Source organism: Scomber scombrus, chromosome 19 (assembly GCF_963691925.1).
Source record: "Scomber scombrus chromosome 19, fScoSco1.1, whole genome shotgun sequence".
In the NCBI taxonomy this organism is placed as follows: Eukaryota; Metazoa; Chordata; class Actinopteri; order Scombriformes; family Scombridae; genus Scomber; species Scomber scombrus.
In genome coordinates, this window is record NC_084988.1 from 19,738,075 (window position 1) to 19,764,461 (window position 26,387).

At 38.2% G+C, this 26,387-nt stretch overlaps 2 protein-coding genes across 5 annotated transcripts in view; both read left to right on the top strand.

Moving 5' to 3' along the window:
• The first annotated feature begins 316 nt into the window (after positions 1 to 316).
• On the top strand, positions 317 to 26,293 carry sdsl (serine dehydratase-like). 3 transcript variants are annotated; one of them, XR_009927437.1, is made up of 12 exons: positions 1,271 to 1,468; positions 2,099 to 2,261; positions 2,406 to 2,442; positions 2,539 to 2,678; positions 2,815 to 2,903; positions 3,034 to 3,267; positions 3,376 to 3,506; positions 3,636 to 3,722; positions 4,531 to 4,652; positions 13,193 to 13,331; positions 23,805 to 23,852; positions 25,354 to 26,293. XR_009927437.1 is itself a non-coding variant. In XM_062439940.1 (9 exons), exons 2-9 carry the CDS (start codon positions 2,115 to 2,117, stop codon positions 4,632 to 4,634), a joined length of 969 nt encoding a protein of 322 aa, XP_062295924.1. In that variant the 5' UTR covers positions 317 to 362; positions 2,099 to 2,114; the 3' UTR covers positions 4,635 to 6,225. The 3 variants fall into 3 exon arrangements, 2 of the variants coding, with proteins under 2 accessions (XP_062295924.1, XP_062295923.1); XM_062439940.1 differs by lacking the exons at positions 1,271 to 1,468; positions 13,193 to 13,331; positions 23,805 to 23,852; positions 25,354 to 26,293 and adding an exon at positions 317 to 362 and having other exon boundaries at positions 4,531 to 6,225; XM_062439939.1 differs by lacking the exons at positions 13,193 to 13,331; positions 23,805 to 23,852; positions 25,354 to 26,293 and having other exon boundaries at positions 4,531 to 6,225.
• syt14a (synaptotagmin XIVa) overlaps positions 13,200 to 26,387 on the top strand; it is a 37,334-nt gene continuing 24,146 nt past the window's right edge. For both annotated transcript variants that reach the window (XM_062439936.1, XM_062439937.1), the window contains exons 1-2: positions 13,200 to 13,331; positions 23,805 to 23,852. In XM_062439936.1, coding sequence (XP_062295920.1) covers positions 13,319 to 13,331; positions 23,805 to 23,852 — 61 coding nt within the window. In that variant the 5' untranslated portion in view covers positions 13,200 to 13,318. The remainder of the gene's footprint in view (positions 13,332 to 23,804; positions 23,853 to 26,387) is intronic.

The window sequence follows — 26,387 nt, forward strand, 5'->3', positions numbered from 1 at the left end:
ACTGTGACTCAATATTGTAAAGAATAATGAATTGAGAATAATAGAGAATACAGTATGTAATAGAAAGTAATCAAATGTAACATGCACAAATGGAAGAATGTAGAAGAAAAGAGTAATTACAAAATATACAACAGCAAGACGAATTAAAAACCATTAAGTATGCTGTTCCTCTGATAAGGACTTTATCAAACGTCTCTCTCTTTCTCTCTCTCTCTCTCTCTCTCTCTCTCTCTCTCTCTCTCTCTCTCTCTCTCTCTCTCTCTCTCTCTCTCTCTCTCTCTCACTCTTACTCACACACACAGTGGACTTTAGAGAGGAATTAAAGTTCACCAGTCATTCAAGTCTCTGCAGGTTCTTCACACGTAAGTTTCTGTCTAATTATACCCGCTGTTTGTTGTTGACTTTGTGAAGTACAGTTTCCTCTTATCAAGAGCTAAAACATGCTGAATCAGGTGCAACCTCTAGTAATTAAAAGATACAAACAAAAATGTGACAGGTTACCGCACCAATAACAAATGATACAGAAAAACATGTTTTCCAAATGAAAGCAGTGGATGGAATAATACAACTGTATAGGTTTATTTCGGATCTCAGTGGAACCATGGAAATCTAGCAGTGAATAAACCAGGTCATCACACAGGTGATACACACAGCTAAAATAAAGGGGTTTATAACTTGAATCTTTATCTCCATGTAAGGCAATGTACATCTTACAATCTTTAAGTAAATAATAAATAATATGAAAGAATATCCTATTACATGTCTACTATTGTTGCACAATTATGGGCAGAAAATCTCAATTTTACTTGATTCTATTGTAAAGTATGCTACAGAATTGGGATTATTAATATTATTATTATTATTATGATCGGGAAACTCCTTGCAGAAGAGTGTAATTTATTCCAATAAACTCCTTGCAAATTTCCCCATTGTGGGACTAATAAAGGAATATTTTATTTTATCTCTTAAAGGATCTTGATCTCCCCCTGGTGGTCGGCTGCAGTATATATCATAAGTCCCACCCCCTCCATATTAGCGGACGGGACATGAGCCAAACTAAAAAAATCAAAACTACATGTCAAATAATTTTTTCCCAAACATGGCCTCTCTTATTTTTGACAGTTCTTATAATGCTGATGTTTGTTCAAGTGCTCATCTTTCTGAGAAGTTAGTTTTTAATTAGTTAGTCGACGATATTAAAAAAGGTGATGTGACGTCATGATTGACAGCTGGGACAGCCACTCTCAAACCTCCGCCGCCCAAGCAAGATGGCAGCTCCGAGGAAAGGAAATATTTTGATTTTGCCTCAATTTTGTACAGCGGCAGGAGGTGGAGACATGTCGTCCATATTAATATACATTTTATGTCATACTACTATGCAATGTAATATGATAATATGATACATTTTGTATAAAGAAATAAGCCTAACATTTAATGGAGTGAGGCTCATTCAACAAGATATCCAAACGTAAGTTTTTGCGCTGTTACATAATGACGCAGATAACAGCATAATGTACGTAATTTAGTTGATTTACGTTGCAGTTTACTGTGTCACGTTGCCTTTTGTAACCATAAAGTAGTGCCGTCTACAAGCGCTTGTTGCACAACTTTTCACAGTAGAAGTTCATTCTCAAACAGCTTGAAAAAGAAATACTCCAATAAAGCCTGAGAAAATACAGTTCACATTTAACACATCAAACCTAACAGTAAAACATACACATTCAACTCAACAAGTCAACTAATAACTAATATAAATCATTATTAGTATGTTTTCTCCAACGCAAAGCAATGCATTGTACTGTACATAACAGGGCAGGAAACAACAGTGAGGATATTTATCTCTAATGATCTGCTGCCAAAATACACTGAACCACCTGCTGACCCTGCTTTGTAGAGAAACTTGTAGAAATAGGTTGGAGGTTTCTGACACAACTTCACCTACTTCCAAGGTGCATGGAGGAAGAAAAAAAAAGAAAGTCAAAGCTCCAGCAACGTTGGTCTGCTAATAAAGTTTTCCTATACTACAAGTGTTGCCTGAGCTTTAACTTTCTAAAGAAACGTGTAGCAGGTTGTCTGTAACACATTCTTTACTATTCAGTGAAATCAGTTGCACCATGGCTGAGCATTTCCACGTGAACACGCCTCTGCTGGAGAGCGTCACAATGTCCAAAGTGGTGGGAACCACCGTCTACCTGAAGATGGAAAATTCGCAGCCCTCCGGCTCCTTCAAAATCCGTGGCATCGGACACCTCTGCCAGCAGGTACAAACCCTGAACCCTCTTTTAGTGTTTTCTCTTCACATGTATCATATTAGACACAGACTGCCTGATGTTTCATCTTTTATTTTAAGACCTGTATTGACTGAGTGTAGTGCCACTTTAAGATGTCTTTGCTCTCCTCTTCAGCTTGCCACACAGTCCAAAGGAGTTGTCTGCTCTTCAGGTAACATCTCTACTATAAAACTGCATGTTAATACGCACAATAAAATGCAGTAACAATAGACTGTGTTGACTGTAATATAACATGGCTTTATTCTAGGTGGTAATGCAGGTATGGCTGCAGCCTATGCAGCCAGAAAAATGGGCGTACCAGCCACCATCATAGTTCCCTCCTCGTCTCCTCAGCTGGTGGTCCAGAGACTTCAAGATCAGGGTGCTACTGTGAAGATTATAGGCAAGGTAATGTACACATTTTTATCTATTTTTAGATTTTTGATTTGTGGCATAGATGTTTGTTCTGATCTGATCACGCTTGTCTGATTTGTAATTTTTTTTTCACTCTTTGGAATGAAAAGTAACATTTTCTCCTTCTCAGGTTTGGGATGACGCGAATGCAGAAGCTCTCAGAATGGCAGAAACTGAAGGACTAACCTATGTTCCTCCATTCGATCATCCACTGCTGTGGTAGAAACATTCATCACAAATCATGTGGCCAGTTTCTGCAATGTAGTGCTAATACAATAGTAATTCCTTATATTTTAACCCCTTCTGTGTCCCCCTTTTTCTGTTCACACACACACACACACACGAGTAGGCATGGCCACGCCAGTATTATCGCCGAGGCCGCAGCGTGTCTGGGCCCCAGTGTGAAACCCGGAGCAGTGGTGTTGTCTGTGGGCGGAGGAGGGCTCCTCTGTGGGGTCATCCAGGGCCTGAAGGATGTAGGCTGGACAGATGTACCTGTCATCGCCATGGAGACGGAGGGGGCCGACTGTTTTAATGCTGCTGTTAAGGCGGGGAAGGTGGTTACTCTAGATGACATCACCAGGTCAAGTTCAAATATTGTCTTTTGGCCTCGCTGGAATATCTGAAAATGTGTGTTTAAAGTAAAGTTGAGTGAAGTAAACTGGTTTCTCTCCTTTTGTCTTTTCCACAGTGAGGCAAAATGTCTCGGAGCAAAGACAGTTTGCAAGAAAGCCTTTGAATACAGCCAGTGCAGCGAGCTCACTATCATCTCTGAACTGGTGACTGATCAGCAGGCTCTGCACGCTGTCGAAACATTCCTAGGTGAGTGTGTGTGTGTCTGTGTGTGTGTGTTTCCAGTTTTGAAAGTACTTTCCACCCAAATAAAAACTTACTTAAACTTAAAGATGGATAAACCTCTGCTTCATACTGTCTTTGTGTGTGATTTTGTAGATGAGGAGCGTGTGCTGGTGGAGATGGCGTGTGGAGCAGCACTGGCAGCTGTCTACAGTGGTGTTGTACGCAGATTACAAGATGAAGGTAACCACTCTAAAGCCATCATCGTGCTAATAGAAAGTCACCACCCTGGTTCTGTTATATATCCTGTAAAGCTCCTACTGTGAGCAGAAAATCCATCTCATGACTTTTTTCTTACAGTTTCTTAAAAAATCTTTTGGCATGGTCTGTCCTCCCTCCGTCTGTCTCTCCAGATTCGCCTCCCACATCACATCACATACTGTATATTTACACATCTTCCCCTTTGTGTGAGCAGGCTCTCCCTCTTTGATATCTACCTGGTACATATTCAGTGTAACAATGGTGCAAAAACCTCAGTTTTGTGCCCTGTGCTTGTGGTTTAAATGTGTTTGAGAAATGATGTTAAATTGTAAATTGCACTAAAATTTGTGAATAATAATTTTCTTAATCCATTAATCTGCCAATTTTTTACTCAACTAATCGCTTAGTCTATAAAATATAATATAGTGAAAATGTGGATTATAATTTTCTCAAGCTCATGGTGATGTCAGTCCAAATTCAAACATATTCAGTTTACCATCATGTATGAGAAATAATCTAAGGACAACACCAGATTACTAAATCTTTTGAAACATGTCTGTTTGTAGGTTATGACAGTTGGCTTTAATATTTTCCATGTGAGGACTGACGTAATGAGCTTGTTGATGAACGTGTCTGAGTTATACATACAGCAGTTGACATATTTCTATCTCAGTGCATCACTGGAGCATCTTAAGATATTTGTACTTTATACAATTTTTATAACACTTCTTCAGTTACTCCTTTCTCATAGGAGCAGCTGCTTGGTTTGATTTGTGACTCTACTTTTTAGGTCGTCTGCCAACTCTCTTGGGCCCCCTGCTGGTGATAGTGTGCGGAGGCAGCAGTGTTGACATGAAGCAACTGTCCCACCTCAAACACAAACTCCAGACTTAAACTTCTGTATATGTGCAGGTGTGTGTGTATAGGTACGTAGCAATAATATGACTTGACAGTTTTAGGCTACAACAGCTAAAGACATCACTGTATTAATGCTGTGAATGGTGAACGGAATTCTGGGAAATGAAAAAAAAACACAACAGAAATTGATTTTCTATGCTTAAAAAATGTCTTATTTTTAATTACTAATTAATCATTATGATGTCAATTTAAGGGTTAGTGCTTCTTATATTGCATATTTTTAATATTGCATTAAATACAAAAATACATCTCCCTAGTCACAGTAGAATTCAATGACTAGGTTTCCCCACATGGTGGCGTCACAGTTTACTGTTGTGAATATACTGTACTGACCATCCACAGAAGCTGGGAAAGTAGATCTTTTGATTGAAATGTGCTTTTATTGCTTCTAAAAGATATTTGATGAAGTGAAGGTTTTATCTTAAATGAATCAGACTTTAATTCAGCATTGAGAGTCTGATGCATATCAAAATAATAAATGTCTCTAGTTTTGTTCTTATATTTCTTAATAATTTGAGGAAACCACATGAACATTTTTACACATATTCTTAGTATTTTTCATATATTTGTATTTTTTAACATATAACAACATACTTTTAATACTGGATTGTTACAAGCTGTCATTTTCTACCTTCACAATAACTTTAGTAGTCCAGTCAATTTGTGTGATGTGTAGGAAGATATTGCTATGGAAACAACTCTTCACTGTTCTGTCTGTGTCAGAGAAGTGAGTGGCAAGAGTTGCATTTAACTACCTGTTGATAGTCTTAGCCTTCTAAAGTCAGACAGTTACTTAAGATATCAGGTTGTTCATAAAGTGTATGAGAAGAAAATAAGTGGCCTTCACACTAACTTTATAATCACTTTATATCTCTACCTCGTATATGAGAAACAGAAGGGCAAATGGTTCACTCATCAGAAACATTTCTTTTTATTCATAGAAAAACAAACGGTCCATATAACCCTGTGGAAGTGAATACTGGAGTGCTTTGTGATGATGTTAACGGCAGATGTTGCAGTGCAGGCTGTGGTATTTTTACAAGAGGTGCATTAAATAACCAGAACTGAAATCTGTTTGCAGTAACAGTCACTCAGAAAAAACTATTAACTCAACCTCCACTTGCTAGATTACTGTCACAGCTTTCAGCCTCACTCTGTCTGTGGCTTTCATTAGCGGATGGATTTTTCTCAGTTGTCATGTAGATGGTTTGGTAGTTATCATGTGACCTAAGTAAAGAACTCTGGTCATGTAATACCAGTCTAAAAAACATTTGTCATGTTAGGAATCTGTCTTTAAACTCATTCAGTAAAAACATGACAGATTGTATTTACCATGTTAAACTTCATGATATAATATAATATATCTATCTAATAAATGAGTTAATTGATAAAGGACATCATCTCAGTTGGTTCATGGTTTGAAGGTCTGGGAAAAATACTCATAGACAAACTACTGTGCAGTACATCCTACCACTGCTGTGTATTGCTGTCTTTGCTGTCGTGTGTGATTTAATGTCCTCTTTCTCACAAAGGCAAATAAACTAGAATAAAAAAATGTAGAACAGGATGTTAAGTCTGGTATTATGTGTTTTTCCACTACATCCGTTGTACAGTATATAATTGATTGTGAGAACTGACATGAAACTCTGCAGAATACCTCACTTGTTTACACATTCAAACACACAGTTTCCTGTCTTCAGTCTTCTTGTTGGATCATTCTACAATGCTCGCCTTAAAAGTCACACTAGTTTCAACGAGGGAGATAGTGACAGATGACTGGATGGATTACATGGTTTGCTTTGAGGAAAAATGTGTCGAATGCTTTCTTCATTCTGTACACATATTAACCAGAACATTTGTTTTTCCACATATTAGTAACACAGATCTGAGTATGTTATGACCTTTACTTGACATTTACAGCATTTCAAAACCATCAAGTCTTTTCTGGGATGTGTGTTGCTAAGCAATCAATATCCTTACTTGTTTTGAATAACTTTAATGTAAATGAGGTGATGTAAGTCTGTGTGTTGCGTTTATGAAACCACCGCTCACACAGTCACATTGAGTGGTTTTTAAAAAAAAAACCCACTTGCCCCTCTGATTAACCAATTCTCCTAGTGGTACCATAATAACAGCAGACTGGCTGAATTGGGTAATTCCCAGGAGCACAGGCGGTGTTATCACCACAAGGTCATACATGGAGTGGACATGACTGTAATGTAAATGCTGCTCTCTCTTGCCACAGCTTCACAGTCCATTGAGAAGAGAATATATAGATATTAACCCTTTGATGCCAACACCAGTGAAAAATGACCAGTTTTCATTTTCAATATTTTTTGATACATACCTATAATATCTTTGAAGCAAAATCATGTCATCGCCCAGGATTGTAAGAAATAATCATTTAGTTTTTTGTTATAATTATCAGTCATCATTATTATTATTATCATTATATTTTTTTTTTTCTGGCTTCCTATATAGAGAAAACAACGTTCACATATGCAAGGTAAATTAGCAGGCAGACACCATGATTTTTTTTTTCTAAAAAGGATTAAAAAACATGATCATATTTGTTTCAAATGCATTGTTCTTGCAACAGTTCTGACTATACAAAACAATTCATGCTTGAAATGTATTGAGGTGTTACTTTCCCAGTATAATATACACAATATATCACTATATCTATAACTGATTACAGTGTTATTGACCCTCTAAACAGTGTCAACCTCCACTTGTAGTCCTTTGTTCTCTCACCGAGGACAATCATATCAGTAACCATGATGTGATTATCACACTGATTCTTGCACATGTGTCTGTTGCACTGTGAGCACTAACTGCTGACTTTTCAAACACTGTAATGAACTCTGCTGACAGTCATCATATGAAGCTGATCCCTCAGGCGCACACACTGCATTGTGACCCTTCAGGGCACAGTCAGGTTCATAATCTTCAGACGGTCCTTATTTTCATGGCGCAGATTACAGTCAAGTGCACCCTGCACAGTGTGCCTGGGGTGTGCCCAATACACTTTTGGTGTTTCCCGTGGCGCACTTGGGTACGGGGTGGGATCAAACAGAATATATTATCATACATTATAAATGGGCTAATTTCATCCCCTTAAAGCACCGAGCTCTCCCTGTCATGAAGCACTGACAGTTTGGGAGTCCTGTGGAGAATCTCTCTCACAGGAAACATGAAAAGTTTGTATGTGTAAAAAGTTTTAAATTTAAATATAAATACAGCAGAAGTATTCACTCTTATGGAGGCGCACTCATGAACAAAGATTGCAGTGCTTGACTGAATTGAGTTTGCCACACCCTCTGCTGCACCTTTTCTCCCCCCTGTGGTGCACAGTGATCCACTAACATACCAAACCGGTAGACAACAAACCCAGAGACTTCAGTGCTCTGAATTGCCTCCTCTTCTTGTAGTTGTCACATCTACAACCATACTATGTAAAACATCTGGCATGATTGCAACAAGCCATGTCAGCTGTCATGTCACTGACCTGTGACACAGCTTGATGTGACAGGAGTCAATGATACTGACACATGAGGAGGTTTGATCCGGAGGGAGGTCATTCTGACCTATGACCTATGACAGTACTGCAGCTTTAACGCAACACTGCAAAGGTCAACTTTGAAAAACTGCTGTTTTGAATCACAGGGATTAAGTCTCACCCTCACAGCACTTTGGATCATTGTGCTATGACAGGTATTCTTACTTTCAAATAAACATTAGTAATCACGGATATAACCACCACGATTGTACGTGCCCGTGTCCTACAACAGCACAATGAGACAAAACAGTTAAATAAGACAATAGTAATCAGAAGCACTGCATGACCTGGCAGGTCATTTTTGACTCATGTCTGCAAATATCAGTTATATGTGTAACCCTACTGTGCAACATTGGTCCTCTTTGTCAAAATTGAACCGGTTTGGTATGACTTTTTTATAAAGCATAAGGTATAAATTATCACCCAATTCTGGGTCAGAGCATTTTAGCCAACTGCATTCCAACTTATCACCACAGGTTTTACACATATTTTGTTTGGAAATGATGGTCAATAGGCCCCATTTAAATGAAATTGTACCTCATTTTTTAGGTTAACAAAAAAGTCCTCCAAAATTGAGCACAACAGGCGGGGTAAACAACATTTTTTCTCTACATAGCAGCATTATAAAAACAACTAAATACTTTGTTTCTTAAAATTCTCATCGATGACATGATTTTGCTTCACAGATATTACAATGAAACATTTGTTATGTATCATATAATATTGAAAATGGATACAGCTCATTTTTGACTCATGTGGTGCATACTAAAGGACTGAGTGGGAAACAGCACCAATTATTGATTCTGCCCTTACGCGATTAAGTAATAGTTACATTATTTACATCTAAATCATCTACCTGGTCGGATCTAAGAGTCTCCCTGACACAGCTGTGCTCCCTCCTCTGGTGAGTCTGAGTCTGATTCGGGCAGCAGGCAGACGGAGGAGTTAATGGACGTGCCAGCCCATTTCTATGACAACAGGAAGGAGTTGCTTTGATGAGCCCAGCAGAGGGCATTTGAGCTGAGCTGCAGCTAAAAATAGGACAAAGTAAACAAGAGATAGAGAGGGAAACGGATCGTGTGTGTGTGTGTGTGTTTGTGTGTGTGTGTTTATGTGTAGATATGTCTTTGCACATGTACATGTTTGAGCATATTTGTTTATATGCTTTTTTTTATTACTAAAATTGCAGTTTTCAGCTCTTTTCCTCATGCACTCGGTTTCTAGATATTCTGATATCTGTGTTTTTGATTAATTGCCTTAAAAGTGAGTGAGAAGCTCAAAGATCTAGCCATACTCCTTTCTGGTGTCATTTAACTGTAAGAAAACATTTATTTGGTGTCAGTCCAGCACCCAGTAAAGTAAAGGTTTTTAAATAATACTCTGAACTTGGAAAGCCATAAGTCTCCCTGGAGACTGCTGCTTAGAAAATCTTAATAAGACAAAGCATTTAAAGAGATACATTTGGGCATCTCACTTGGAAATAAAAGCCTGTTTGTGCATTTGCAAATAGACCATGAACTTCAGGAAGGAAATCAAGTTTAATTTGTAGATTTTTGGAAACCTCTGACATTTCTTTTGTTTCCAACTGATCATTCATGTATAAATAAAATACATTTATTTTGTAAGGTTTTTGTAAACCTATGAATTTGTGTATTACATATGTAAAACAGTAACAGTGATGAAAATGCACTGTGAAAGTCAAGGGCTCAAGCATGCTAGATTGCACATGCACTTGAAGCTGATATTAATCTAACATTTTTCTAATGCTTCTTTTGCAGGAAGCTTGTTCAATTTCAAATCTGTTCTGGGCCAGAAATGATCATTTCATCACTGATCAGTTTTGTGTTCATATATTGTCACCCTGCTGGTTTGCAAATCTGTCTTGTTCATACATGTGCATTTTCACACAGTGTTTGTCTTAAATGTCAAATTATTGCAACATCTCAATCTATAAACCATGGTGCTTCAAAGTAGAGACTGAGGCTGTAAAAGGAAAATATTTCAACAGCATCACATTAGTCATGTTTGGCTGACTATTATGACTGTAATGATAGTTTCTGATCGCTTGGATGGCTCTTTTTCTGGCTTGAATATTGAGATCGCTGTCAGTCATCAACAGAAAGATATTTACTGTTACGTCATATCATTCTTAACTGCATTAACTTGGTGGTGCATAAATAGCAGACATCCTTGTGTTGCACTCATGGTGAGGAAATGATTTGCTTTTGCCCTCACTGAACATTGAGAAGCTTCAATCAATCATCTGTGTCTTCAATCAGAAGGCTTTCATGTTTGGTAATGATGATTAAACTGCCTGTAATATTATATTACAGAGCACCCTTCAGATATGTACCTCGTGTTTTTCAGTGTATCACAAGTCTCCAGTGTACATCCTACATGCCAAATAAAGCACATCTGTGTGCACTGACTGAAAATTTGGTTTCTAAAATTAGGGTGACAGCAGAGTGAGGACACAGAGAAAGCGTGTTACAAACACCTCGATTGGGTAACATTTGCACATGTTTTTGACACAGAATAAAAACCTGGCTCTCAGCAGCTGCTGTGTGTATCTGTGGCAACCCAATGACATGGAAGTGTAAACTGAATCTCAAAATGAAACTTAGTGGGTTTTTTTTATATAATTCTATTGAAACAACAGGTTCTTATTAACATTTATACAATAAAGCAGCTGTGTGCTTTCAGAGGCTGACATACAGAATCAAGCAACATCAGCTCTCTGACTGGCTTACAAGGAGTACATTAGCCGAATAAGCTTAATTACAATTTGATTATTGAAATGAATGAAGGTTTAATGAACCTCACTGGGAAACCAGGTCACTGCAGCAGCACAGAGATTAACTTTTATATCAGACTATAATAAATACAAAGTATGGACGTTTATTAGGAAATTACAAGATCATATACTATATGTAGGTTGTGAATACTGAATAAATACAGTGCTTCTTTGTTGTAAGCTGTCTATGTTGTATAAAATTAAACATGGAGCTACATTAAACCATAATTCCAGAGTTAGGTAGCAGACATTTGTGCAAAAAGAAACACAGAAAACTTGTATGTATGTATGTTTTATCATTCATGCAAAACACAGGTTCAGGCAGGAAAATGTATAACAATTCTACAGAACCCCAAATAGGTGTGTTATATATGGATGTACAAAGATATTTGAGGATCCTTTACAACTACTGCCTTGTCTTACTATATGTTTTCTGCTGGTGGAAGCACAGCTGCTTAAGAAAACATCCCAGAGAGCACTGAGCAGATATTCTTATTAGTGACAATACCCGCTGCCTGGCTGGATGAATATTTAATTCCAGTGTTGTATTTAATAACTGACCTTTAAGATTCATAATGCAGAGAAACAAATCATCACCTGATGTTTTTATCCTCCCAGATATCATTATTTTGTGATATCCTGGAGTTATATTTTAATGACTTCCTACGACTCTCAGAAAGTGTTTCATCAACTCCCACAACAAACCTTTGAGCTTGTTGCTATTGAAGAGACTGCTGTTTAGGAATATGAATGTTAATAATTGATTTCTTAAAAGTGATTTTTCTATGCTTTACTGTCCTGTGGTACTGCATTTCTGCTGTCAATGATGAAGTGATATCTGCCAATTCCCTCGTAAATTAGAGAGTGAGATGAGTGTAGGAATAAGCTTTTATTCCTTTTTTATGAGGGTGATGCTGACATAAACACTTACTGTTGATTTTCAGAGCAGCAGCCTGTTTTCAGGAATAAGAGCCATGCTGGTTTCCTCTTCAACCATCAGCAATCAGTCGATGATTAACAACTGAAGTAGTGGGTGAAATGTAATAAGTGGTACAGAAAACCAGCAGCATTAATTCATGTGGAGCAGGACTGAGAACTGCTGTTGAGGTGTGCTGAACATTTTGAAATGTCAGAAAAATGGCCCCTTTAATGCAAAACTGATGTTTTTTCAAGCATGAACTTTTAGGTTGGATTTTTAATATAAGCTTTAAAATCACAACATAACTCCTGAGGCACATTATTAAAATGTATTAGTATCTAATACAACATAATAAATAATAATACAAAGTTGGATTTGCCACACTACATACAGAATTAAACATAATAATACAGCATAGCTTTAGCCTATAAATTAACATCTGGTTTGGCTAAACTACATTATTAATCTGTATTAGTATTTTACTAGCATCATTATTAAGCTGTATTTACATCTATAGGAATACTTAATACTACAGTGAAGCTAACCTAAAGTGTATTATTAAACAGCACTAGCATCTCATAAAGTACAATATAAGTGAATTAATATTTTGTTTGACTACATTATGTTACTATAGCCTACTGCTTTAGCATTTAATACAACATAACACATAATATATAGAATACTGAAATTAACATTTGGTTCAGATAAGCTATTAAGTTGTAAAGACCTATTGCATATTATACACTTCACTACATTGTTTCTATGTTAGTATCTACTGTAGTATAACACATACTTATACAATGTAGTTCATACTGTTAAATTAACTTTTGGTTCAGCTAAACAAGGCTACATTATTAAGCTGTACAGGCTTATTAGCATATTAGCATCTAATGCACCTTAATAATGTATCTTATGAAGCCTAAATCAACTTTTGGGTTCACTAAACTACATTTTTAAACTGTGTTAGTATCTACTGTAGTATAATACATAATTATGCAATGTAGTGTATACTGTTAAATTAACTTTTGGTTCAGCTAAACAAGGCTACATTATTCAGCTATAGGCTTGTTAAATACACCTTAACTACACTAGTTTAGACAACCGTAATTAACTTTTGTGCTGAGTGAACGACATTATTAAACTGTATTAGATCCCAGTTGTCTGTCTCATTGAACATTGCTTTCTGGACCTTGAAAATCTGTGCTATATATTCACAATGTTTTCCCTTTGTTGTAAATTATGGATGTATGATGTGTTTTCAGACAGCAAGTTTCCTCCCCGGTGTCTAATGGACTGTACCACTGTGTGACTCCCCCCTCCACCCCCCTCACAGTGGGCCGGTCCCCCTTCTTCACCGCCCGCGTTGGTTGAAGCCAAAACAGAACATCATGGCGATTGATGGTAAGTAGGCCAATAACGTCTCTCCTTTCCTTGTAATTAACTTCAACTGGAAATAATACGTTACATGGGTGAATTCGTACAGCAAAAATGTGCAAATGCTTGTAGGAGAATGGTGCTTGTTGGGGCTTGAAAGCAGTGAAAGTTTTTCATGTCTTTTATAGCGGTGGTTTTTCCTATGCTGTGTGTCAGAGTAGAAGAGACGGAGGAGTGTTGAAGCGGCATTTTTCCCTTCAACGGTGGTGCTGAAAGGACAGCTCCGCTATTTAAACTGCATGCCATTTATTTAGTGTGTGTAAATGAAACGGTGGCTTGGTTGTTTTTCTATCGTTTATTTAATATAACTATGACTGTCATTTGGTTCATATTGAAGTCGGCTGACCGTCATGTCGCCTCAGCAGCATGTTGGTACTTTACAACTTGATTTGAGAGAGCAAAAAGACACACTGAGAGTTGAGGTTTTATTCAGTGGGTGCAATGTGAGAGTGTATGAAGTCTTGCTATGTTTCACATCAGAACAGCCTTTGAAATCCATGATTCATCTTTGAGATCTAAGCACCAGCTGGATTGAGTCACAGTATAACACTTCACTGTGCACTTTATCCAGTGCTTTAGTTTAACTGTAGTAGTGTTTAATCTTTTTGTTAAACTACCATGAGAGCCGCATCCTGTACATATATGTGCTTTTACTCTTCACCTTTCTCTGCTTATGTAACTTTTAGGTTGTAAGCTGCTTTTGTGCTTATTTGAACAGTTTAAATATCATAATGCTCGCAGCAGTGGAAAGCATTATTTTAAATATCACTGAAAAGAGGACAACACGCAGCTCAATGATAAATGAGCTGCTTTGTAATAATACAGAGTGTCAGCCTCTTGCCTTTTTCAATCTGAATGAAAAGCTGAAATATTCATCAACGTGTAAAAGACCACTGGTTAATAGTCAGTTTACTTTTCTTAAGAATCTTAAGAGACAGCACAGTTCTTCAGTCTGTGAAAAAAGCTGAAATAACAGGGCATGATTAATAGAGGACAGCAGGGTTCACCTCTAGAAACCAGCACAGTATGGTGAAATATCCAGTTCTCGCTGTAAACTAAGCAAATAGGCCATCCACCATCCACCAGCCCAGATCCTCGGGGCTTTGCTAATCACACATTAGACACACTTCACATTGTACAGCATTAGTCTCATCAAATACATGAAGGAGAATCTGGAAAAAATTCAACTTGTTGAATTGTATGTGTAATTTCTTCAAATGAACTATAGCTTGAAAACACAATAACACTCACATGTGGCTCGTTTGTTGGACAGTTTTGATACCTAGTCATTCTTGTCACTTGTCATCAAGTTACTGTGAACCAAAGTCAAAACAAATATGTAAGGCTGCAGCTAAAGAAGCTTGAATCAGCGAAAACGGGTTAGGGTTAGGGTTAGCCAAAATAACTGGCGATTGCAATAATCTAATCAACTAATCGATGTAGGTGTACAAATCTGAGCCTGGTCTTTGTAACTTTATTTTTGCATATTAGATTATTTTTGCATATTAGATTATTCTGCACTTTCTGCCATGATCTACATTGTGTTTTGACACAATAGAACACAGCTGATTTCATACTTTACAAACCTGAGAAGTAAGAAATGTTGAGTCTTCGCAAATATCCGAAAGACACATCATAAGAATCACCTCCCTGAATTATTTAATCTCAACCTGCCTCTTATGCAACACCCTCACCAGCATTTCACCACTTCCCTACCCGGTTTATCAGGCAGCCACACCTCGCCTGTGTCAGATGCTTATCGTACCCCACCCGCCAATCTCAACTTCCCACTACATTAGTCAGCAAAGTGCAGTTTCCTGAAAGGCCATAATTGTAGCAGCCCCTGTCAGCGATATTTCACCGGAGCAAGTTGGCTCCTCTGAGATTTATGGAAGCAGCAGCTGTGGGGCTAAACTGACACCTGCAGCATCCAGGGACCGGGCTGTCAACACCAGTGGGGAGGCTGTGTTTCTGTCTGTACTCGTGATGATATTAGGTTGGATGAGCACCATCACGAGGTGCCGCAAAATAGGCACTTTGGAGCGAATGATTCATTTAGCTGTGAGGATGTTTGTCTGCACGAATGAGCGTTCGCAAATCATTATGTCGTTTAAAAGGTGCGCTTATTTCGAGCATGGCTTGTCATCTCGTTTATAGTTCATCGTCAGTTCAAGGACAACTGCATCAATTTTTCATGCTGATGCTCAAATGCTGGAGAAAATATAATGAAAGGTACAGAAGCAGTTTGCAGAATGCTTTTTGTTACAGGGAAAAAAAAGTAGGACCGGTTCTAAGTCTTTCAGACACTCTTTAAACATCTTCATCCCCATTTAGTTGTGCGATCAAATCTGTTATTTTGCTACTTTTGCTAAAGTTGTGCTTCATCCCAGAATCCTCATGTTTAAATTACCCCGATCAAAGCATGACACTTTAAATACCAATCACATCAGAGCTCTTTACGCTTGTTAATTGGATCTACCCAGCAGGCTCTCTGTGTAAAGATGTGACTTAAGCTTGTGTGCACAAAAGCTTCCTCTTTTTTTTTTTTGTTAATTGACTGCAGCGAAAATAAAAAATAAAAATTCACTAATGCAATTCAACTAAGAAAAAATGTGGATTTTCCTTCGTAAATGTTATCATCAAGCAGGACTGGTGGATCATGTGTTGCTCCAGCTCTGTGACTGCGCTACATGCATCAGCTCCATGTGACAAGCTGTAGACTGATGGACTGTTAAGCCCGGGTTTCTGCAGAAAGGACCCCAGCTCCCGCACTCAGTATTCTTAGTATGTGTGTGTGTGGGGTGGTGTGTATAAAGCCTCATCGATCCCTGAACCGGAGCCAAGTATCGAGCAGGCAGCCCAGAAGGTGTTGAGCTGTGGAAATATTATGTGTTAAAATGACAGCAACAGATAAGCTTGTCACGCTGACATTTTGACAGTATCTTCCAAATCTTAGTGAAATGTCTGCTGTGTCATTCATCCTCTGGTACCATTTAAAATTTGAATCAGAGATAAGTGTCGTAGGAATATGTTGCTTCATATCAAGAATTGTTGTGCCTATTTCCCTTTGGAGAGCAAGAAACATAATATGATGTGATAATAGCCAATATGTCTTCAGACCATTTGAGCTAATGTGAGCTTTGAGACAATGGTGCTGAAATAAAAGAACAATATCTTACCAGAATAAATACTGTATAACAACAGTTTCTTGAAATCAAATTACAATGTGTAATGTAAAACATGCCACAGATGAGTGAGTTATCACCTGACTGTAGTTTTTCTTAGTTTATTGTTGTGGTTTTACAGTCTGCCATTTTACTATTATGGTTCAATCTGTCTCCTATTATCAGTTTTATTTCCAGATACAGTGGGCAGCTGTTTTCTGTGAAAAACGCCTGATAAACCCATGGTACGCCACATTTACTTGATAAGATTAACCAGACAACCATTGTTGTCTGAAACTAGAGTCTAAATGGAAGGTTGAAGTTGATGGATATTGACTGTGGAATCAATATGATAGATTAACTCCAATTGATTAGTTAAGAAAAGGAGCGTTCAAGTCACATGAATAATCACCTGTTGCATCATGGACAGAGATCTGTACTTCTTCGTTGCAGTTTCAGTGTCGTCTTCTCAATTGTATGTTAATCTTCCTCACTAGATTACTCCCAGGACCTCAGAGGTTTTGATGAGCGTGTAGTTCTTACTGTATGTTCCTGTTCACTCACACTGTGGTTTTAATACTAACACATGTTTCAGGTACACTAGGATTGATTGTACATCCACTGCACTGACTCATCATCTGCAATGTTTTTGCCAGTTATTAGATTCTTCTGTCGTCTCAGAGCTTGTCGTCTGCTTCAGATGAGGCGAGCGATTTGTTACGTTACTTGGTTTTTGTGCAGTTTACTTATTGATCGCCTCTGCTGTTGACACATGTCGAGGGAGGTTGGGAGTTGGATTGCGAGAAACAAATAGACAGTCTGATCATTTTGTCAATTTTGGAACAGGACAGGGTGTTAATCCAGGACTTAAAGAGTTGATGAATTTGTTAAAGCAGAAGATGAGAAAGGTGGGAGGTGGAGATGACAGAGTTTTGAGTTTGATTAGGGATTAACAGATTATTTCCACAAATTGTTGGAATAGCTCATATTTTCCAAGCATTTTTCCCTCCCATATCATCAGCTGCTACCATACATGCTGTCAATTTATTTGACAACATTTGTGAAATTAAGATTCTGACTCTAAATTGGGCACACTCGTCTTTTTCAGCTCTAAAAATAAAGTATCAACTGCACCACTTTGAAAGAGTGTTTCCATTGCCCGGGGCTGTGGATCAAGCTGGTAATATGGAGCAATGGTTAGTTGTGACTTCACACAGTTGTCAGTGTCCTCACTAGAAAAACCCAGAGCGGCTGTACGTGTTGTACAGATGTAGTCAGAAGAAACTGTTGCTGCTCTATGAACTTACAGCTGAACTGTGGGGTAAACTGGGGTAATCTTTGACGTACTGTATCCTCCGCTTGATAATTGGCTTAGCTGGAGCCTATTCTGAAGTCGCTCCCTCGTGCCTTTCCGTATGACAACACAGACATGTTTCATGTACAAACCTGAAGTAGCACGAGCCTTCCCTCTGCCAGTTTCAATAGAGACGCTGAGCGATTTTAATGTAAATTGCTGCCGACAAGAAATTTGTCTCGTAAACCAATTATCAGCATTATTGAGAGGAGATGAAGTAACCCAAGAAACACAAGCTGATCCTCTCTCACTTAGAGACCACTGAATGTTTAGCAGAGGTCCAGACCAGGAAAAGACTACTTATAGCTGTTCATTTTAAAGTGTAATGTGAAAATGAACATTCAGAGTGACAATCTGACAAAGAATAACTCAATAATAACTTTACATTACCCTTTTTGATTAAGTCTCACGGCTCTCATACCATCGTTTCCACATGCGGCATGCAGCCATTTTCAGCAAAAAAAAGCTAAACCCATGTATGTTACCTGCCTGGCATCAAATTACAAACTGACAAAGGGTCATAGCTTGAAACTTAATGGGGACAACGCCACAACTTTGTTTCCCAGAGTTCTTTTCTGTAGTAGCACATTCTCTCCTTGATATCTCCGTCAGGTCAGTTTCTTCAGGCCAGCTTTCTGTGTCACGGCTCAGTCCATCCCTCCTGAACCCAGACAGTCGGCAGCCTGATTAGAGGAGGCAGGTAGAGGAGATTCCTTAAAGAAACTGGGACAAGCCCTAAAAAAAAAATGCCCCAGACGTCTGCAGGAGGGCAGACTGTGAAGACACCAAGCTTCACCCCGATTTAGCTCACGTACCAAAGTGAGACCCGCTCTTCTGTGAAGCGGAGCGTGTGATACAAGCACTCAGAAACTGCACATATTGATCACAACTACTGCTCCAAATTGATTTCTGTCAGACTCGAGAAGAGATCGTGTGAATCTCTCCTTGTTAGAAAGCGGTACTGTCTATTCAGAAAAAGGATAGGCATGTAAAGGATAACACTGCACATTAAAATCATCCACTGTCTCTCACCCACCATGTTTGAGGGAAATCTATGTGAGTCACAGTCGAATCAATTTTGAAGCAAGTTGCTGCCTACATTTGCATTTAATGAGATAAACTTGGCTGTCTGTTTTGTAATCATTTTCCCATGTGTCCATGACAAGTGTATTAATGCACTAATACTTTCCCATTATTGCATTAATTTGCTTATTTAATGGTTTCATTATCTTTACCAGCTGTGTTTTGATATATAGGTAATTACGGCGAGACATAAGGGAGCAAAAGTGCGTGTTGGAAGTAAGAAATTCTTTAGCAGATCCTGTGACTGTAATGAAAACAAACAGATTGCTGTTTTCATATATTAATAGTAGAATAATATAGTATTAAAATGGCATCAGGAAATGCAGAAAATATTTTAACGATTCTAGAGAAATTGCTTGTGATGTAATGTGAGCAACCACCATTGTGCACCTTATTCAAGAGATGTTATTTTTGAGAAGTATGGTGTGTGTTGAGTGAAAGCGTAGTGAAAGAGCACGGGGAGCTTCCTCCTACACACAGCTGCTCCGTTGATCTACTGGACAACAGAGAGATCTCAGCTCTCAGCTCCTGGTTTGGAAGGAAAGATATTAAGGAGGTCTTGGTTTGTATTGTAGAGGTACAACTTACTTCAATGGATGTGTTTACATGCCATAACATGGCTACCAGCCATACATCGGTTCAGGTCTCACTCACGTTTGTGTTTACGTTATTTCTTATGACAGCTTTCCTGAAGCTTTCGAGCACTGTAGGTTACATGGGAAATAAATGATGCTATTAGTGAAAATAGTGTGTCCCAACTGTAAGCACTGATATCTGTTTATTTAACAGTGGTGGTGCAGGTGGCAATAAGTGAAAATAAAGAAATATGATGTTGACATGCCACAAAGTTTTTAGGATCAGAATATGAAAAAAAACAAGTAAAAACAGTGTTTTAACATCTATAATATTATTATATTATTATAATAATATCTAAGTTGTGTTATTGGCTGTGCAGACTCTATATATGCTGTGTTAACAGTGGAGTGTTTGCACTTCAATAGCCAGAGACCAAAGAGATATGGATCGACATTATGATTTAATCAAAATATAAAGTATTGAGCTGCTCACTAGGAAATGAATTGGAGAGTGCACATTGGAGAGGTTTATATCCAGAGCTATAGACACTACTTCATAGCTAAACTAAAAGCTGTTTCTCCATCACTGGTTCAAGACTTTTAGTTATAGTTGTGTTTTTGCCCTTGGAAAGACTCAGACTCAACCAATCCAAACAAAGAGAGCCATGCTGTTATCTAGATTGGGTATTAAATCTGATTCGTATGTTGGACTTGAATGACAGGATGAAAATGTTGACAAGAACAATATACTAATGATCTATTATTTTCTGCCTGAATAAAGTGCTTTAAAAAAAAAATGGTTTACTGCATTATGGGATTTGTGTTCCTGCAGCTGCTACAAAAATGTTACTAATCTTTTCTTTTGCTGTTAATTAAATAGGACAAAAGCTTTTGTTTCCTCTGGCCCAACATGACTGCTATTATGTAATTATAATTTCAATGGTTCAAATGTCAGCTCGGTATGACAGATGACATGAAACAAAGGTCATGCTACGCCATGATCATAGTGATGCCATGTGTTACACTGCTCTCTGGCTTTTGCAGCTTTAGCATAGAGCTGTACAAAGTGTCACAGTTGAAGGCAGCCAGAGCTATTTGAAACCTCAACCTGTAGGCAGACCCCAGAGGCTGCAGTGCTCTGTGACTAGGAGGCCATCACAGCTTTGAGTAATACTCCTGAATTACAGGCACTGTCTGGAAGCCTGTCTGTTGAAGAAGACCATGGTGAGTTCTTTTTATCAGCCCTCTGTGTCTGAATTACAGCTCTGGTGGACACCTACTGCTGCATACAGGCGGTGCAGCTGTCACTCATGGAGTCCAGCCGACTGAGCTGACACAATGGTTGACAAGAAATCAGAGTGACAAAGGACTTCAGTGAGGACACGATGATAGAGCTGTGGTCTCACTGCTGTCTTTAGTTAGTTTCAAATCAAGAGAGAAAGGCGTATTATCTGTTCAGACCACCACGTTAATCCAGACTGAAATATCTTAATTTTTGGATACTGCCATGAAATGTGATACTGACATTTTCGGCCCTAGAGACTGAATTGTAATGACTTGGGTGATCCCCTGACTTTTCCTTTTAGTGTCACCGTGAGCTTGACATTTGTGATTTTCAGTCAAATGTCATTACAGCTATTGGATGGGTTGCCAAGAAATTTGGTGCAGTCATTCATGTGCACCTAATGAATTGTGATAACTTTGGTGATGCCTTCACATTTCATCTAGTGCTATCGTCAGTTCTAGATTTGAATTTGTCCTTTCATTTGACCAAACACATGCTAATCAAATGGCATTCACATCTGCTTCCGCTTTCCTGTGCACAGTGCTAAATAGCAAATGTTAGCATGCTAACATGCTCAAAGACCACACTCACAAGCATGAAAAGTCATACATACAGTATAGGCTACCAGTCAAACGTTTGGTCCAAAGTGTGTCTAAACTTTTGACTGGCAGGCTAAAGTATGTCATACAGAGGAGTTGAGACACGATTGTCATCTAAATTCAGGAATAATGCACACATTTTCAGTTATTCTGTCCTGTAAGACATTTATAGATGTGTAACAACCAAAAAAGTGCTAGAAAGTCCAACTTTGTTATTTCCACATAGGTGGCCAATCATGGTATAAGATAGTGGGACTGTCAGATTGTCGGTTTCGGAAGGTTATCGAAATGGTCAAACACAGTCCCCCCAGTTCTGACGTCAAAAAGGTGTGGGGGGGAAGCTGTTTTGACCATTTAAAAAGCAGCTCTGATAGAATATACTTGCAGCTTAGTGAACTTGCTAACAATTACACCTGCTAAATAATTAGCTTGTTGGCATTGTGAGAACGTCAACGTAAAGTTAACATTTAGACAAAGTTGAGCTGCTAGCATGGCTGTAGACTCTTGTTTTATTATAATTAAGGCTGTTGGTAGGATTATCTATTGGTCAGAGAGTCAAGAGTCTTTATTGGTCTCATGGCCAACATAAATGGTACTTTACAAAAGGCCCAGTGCAGACTTTAAATGTCTCTCAAGTCGTTATGTGTGAAAGCTGGGATGAGTGGTTTCTGGCAAGAAGCACACTGAAGGTGATGTCCAGCAGTTCTGCACTGATGTTGATTTACATGTCATGTTTTCACGTGACCAGAAACTTAAATCTTTAAGCCACATCTACATAAGGAGCCATCTGGATGCATATACAAAATCAGCATTTTCCTCTCACTCGTGAAGATAATTTGGTATTTAGGCTGTTAAAGGATCTCTGAATATTTAGGACAGCATTTAAAACACTTTGATCTCCCTCCAAAAATTCAGCTCATTCCATTCTTGGTTGAGTTTATGTAATCATCAGAGAGTGTTACAAGTGTTCATAGATGTTGCCAAGAAATGCTCTGAGATAACAAGACAGCATTTTGCATTCAGTGTTTGTCCACGGATAAGGATCACTGAGCCGCACTGGGTTTAGAACAATGCCTTGTGGAGTCAAATCACACACCGACAATACTTTCTCATCCGCATTTTTGCGAGTTGCATTCAGAATATCTCAGGTCTTCATGCTGACTGCCTGGTGCTCTTGCTGACAGTGGCAATCAAGAATCAAATGACAAAAAGATGCACAACTGAAAATTTTATCATGTTGTGGTTTTTCTAAATGTCAGAGATGCTGTAGACAGACAAAAACAACACTCAGGAAATGTTCTGGTTTGCATAATGATTCAGCCCAAATAAGTGATTATACAGTGAGTTTCAGTGCAGATTGGTGAAACATAAATCTTTTAGTAATTTGCTGTAATCAAAGATGTGAAATGGCCACATATATCAGATTCATAAATATATGCAGTATACATGTATTTTATCTCCACAGGGTGTCTTTAAATTAGTATCTGTGGTATAGTGTAATAATAAACAGTATGTACCAGTATATCCACATTATCAGACTGAATAGAAACTGCTCATGAAACAGTTAATAAGAACCAAACCATGGCCTTGAATTTCCAGATCTCAATCATTCATTGCCTCTCTGCCCACAGAAGAACACAAATTAGACTGGATGACACATACCTGACTTTAACTGCTGTTAAAACATTTGAGGACTGAATGTGGGCTGTTAGAGCAGATAAATGCCCACAGCTTTCTAGTTTAGTTCCATGCTGGGGCTGGAGAGAGAAAAAAATAAAGGCAAACTCAATGTCACCGCCATAAAAAGGTTTATTAAAAATGTTTGCAGTGTAAGAAATGAGAGTGTTGCTTAGTTAAACCAAAGTCATTTAAACTCTTCAGACTGGTATCATTCGGCATATACTGTAGGTTCATCCACCTGTTCTAATGCCTTCAGTTAAACCTGAGTGGAAATATCAGAGATTCGAAAAATAATTGAAACATTGCAAAAGAAAGTTTTCACGCTTGGGGGAGATGGAAAAGTTGGTGTACCAATAATCGATAAAATGCAATGACTTAAGGGACGAAAATTAGTGGTAGCTGAGGTTACGTAATCTCATTGTGCCCCCTCCTATGTGGCATTATAACGCCACCTGACTGGAGAATTAGTGCCATCTACTGCTTAATATTTGCATAACAGAAGGGAATGGAAACGCACATACATACATTTGGATAGAAAGTTAGAAACCCGTTATATGTCAGTGTCTGATATCTGTCTTGTTCTTGTCCTTTTCTGGGAATTTGTGTAAATGTGTCAATGTATTTTAACGTGTATCCATGATGTTTGTCTTTCGTTCCCTCCATCACAGTGTGGCTCATTGAAACTGCATTGTCTTTCCAGGTGGCGAGCGTAACTGTGGAGTACATGAGCTGATCTGCGTCAGAAAAGGTAGGGCAGATCAGAGCTCGGAGAGGTTGACCTTTAACCCAGCACTGCACCTCCCACTCCACCTCCTTCATCAACATTTATCACTGTCACCACTGAAATCGTCCACGTTCTCCTCTTCCACTGTGTTCTGGGTTGTGTTGTTTGTTTCAGTCTTCTGCTTGCGTTTGTGTGTCAGACCAAGTAAAGGAAATTAAGTTTTAGTCATGAAGTTTGTCTGCAGGAAGATTTGTGAGAAGGAAATCTACCACAACTCTAAAATATGGCTGCAACTATTGATTACTTTATTATTGATTCATCTGTCGATTATTAGTTGATTAATTGATTAGTCATTTGGCCTATAAAAGGTCAGAAATGTATGAAAAATGCTGATCACTGATCCCCAGCACCCAAGGTGATAACCTCAAATGAATATTGTGACCCAAAGATATTCAGTTTATTATCAGAGAAGACCAGAAAACTTGATTATCAAAATCAATAATCACTAAGTCATTTTGAAACACACAGTAGAAACCAGAATATTAGAGGGAATAACAATAATAACAGTTCATTATTTTGTAGATTTATACAACAAATAGCTGATTAATTTAGTAAAGATGAGCCAAATGGTTAAAGTACACTCCACTGTATGAGTAACTCTAAAGTTATAATTTGCAGCATCCATATAAATGTATATTTGACCTCTTGTCATGTCACAAGTAGACATGATTTGTTTTTTGATTTGAGTACCTGCAGTATATATTGAAGGTCATGATGGTGCTTGTTTAAAGTTTGGGGAAAACAAGCTCTGAATAAATCAGGCTTATGAGAACAATCATACTGTTGCATGTTCAGTACTCAACGCCTCTCTTTGCCATGGAGATATTCATATTCTGGATGGAGACGAGGTTCTGAAGTGGCCTGAGAGGGTGCTTATCACAGTTTTTGGGCAAACTGAATTGTCTGGTTGTGTGTTTTGTGTTGTATTATTTGGTGGATATTGATTCCTTAGTATATGCGTGTGTGTGTGTGTGTGTTTGGATGTGCGCACAGCATAATAGATATTGTGCTTCAGAGCATAGTCTGAACATGTGTGGGAGTGTGTATGGGAGTGATGGTGAAAGTGCTCATGGAGTGCCTGTGGAGTGTGTGGGTGTCTTTGTGATTTTGACTTTGAGTTTTGTGCTTTTTTGACATTCAACATGGCAACTGTTTCCATGCGGACAGAAAGCAACTAAGACAATAGAGATGTACAACTATGAATGCAATGAAAGCATAAATAACAATAGTATTTGTCTACAGTGGCGATAAAAACAACACTCTAACATGCAGAACTTCAGACAAGAGGATGTCTAATTAGTTTGCAACTGATGTACTGTAGATTTCGCTTATTGACTACAACATTCCCAAATACTATCATATATACTATATATAATATAATACTATCAACTTTAAGAACGTACCAATATCTCAGCACCATCGTCCATCCATTTATCCGTCTTTCTTTTTTTTTTGCCTCTTATAGTACCTGAGTCAGGTTGCCATGGCAACAGGGTCAGCTGAGCAGATGTCCTTTTCCCCAGCAACATCCTCCTTTTTCCACCTTGGGGATCTCTGAGTGTTTCCGGGCATTCTGGGAGATGAAGTTGTCAAAAGGCGTATTTGTTTAGACAGCACGTGTATTCTTGATTTTCTGGATGAGGATGATAAAATGGTAAACATGCAACAGCTGTAGTTTCATTTCAACATAATGACTGTCGGATCCAGTCAAGGTAAGCCAGCTCCAACCATATATGTGGATCTTGTGCTTTAAATTGAAGCTTTTTCTTTTTTTCTGAGGGCCACCTGCTCCTTCAGTATGACAAGGTCTCACTGTAATTATCATGGTGTGGTGTGTAGAAAGCTCTCTGTGACCTGCTTTCTTTCCTTTCATTTGTTGAATAAAAGGAAAGGTCGTCATGTCCTTGAATTGCGGTCAGGGGTTGTACAGTGTTGCAACTGCCATTAAAGAAATCACACATTGTTTTTTACACCTCCAAACTAATTCAGACATGACTATTCTTCCTGTCAGTCTTCTGTCAAGCTAAAGTTATTCTCAGTTCCCAGCACCTCAAATTGTCTGCTGACTGAGATGGAGTTAAGTAAATCACTAATATCTCCTTTTTCTACCATCAATCAGAGCGTCTCATGCAAATACCAGTCACACCAGTTGAATATCAGCCTGATTTGCCTGCCCCACCACTCTAAGTAGCAAATAAATCCCTAATGCCAAAACTTTTACAATATTTGGTTCTCCTCTAACTTAAGGAAATTGACTCTTACAGGTGCATACTTCATTTAGAAACTATTATAGTCTTACGTTCCTACATTAACGTTTTGATTTGGTTAACTAAAAGGTATTAGTTGAAATATGTGTGTGGGTGCCTGGCCATTAGCAATAGGGTCTGGCATTTTTCTGTGTTCACTTTACTCACAAATGTATGAATTAGTGCCCTATTATTTTAAATCATATTAATCTGAATTTAATATATATTTTGTATTATTATAGTACTATTTCCA

Coding starts and splice junctions, on each gene's coding strand:
- sdsl (XM_062439940.1), top strand. CDS start 2,115: ATGGCTGAGCATTTCCACGTGAACACGCCTCTGCTGGAGAGCGTCACA. Junction 2,679..2,814: donor CTGTGAAGATTATAGGCAAG/GTAATGTACACA, acceptor TCTCCTTCTCAG/GTTTGGGATGACGCGAATGC. Junction 3,723..4,530: donor ACGCAGATTACAAGATGAAG/GTAACCACTCTA, acceptor TCTACTTTTTAG/GTCGTCTGCCAACTCTCTTG.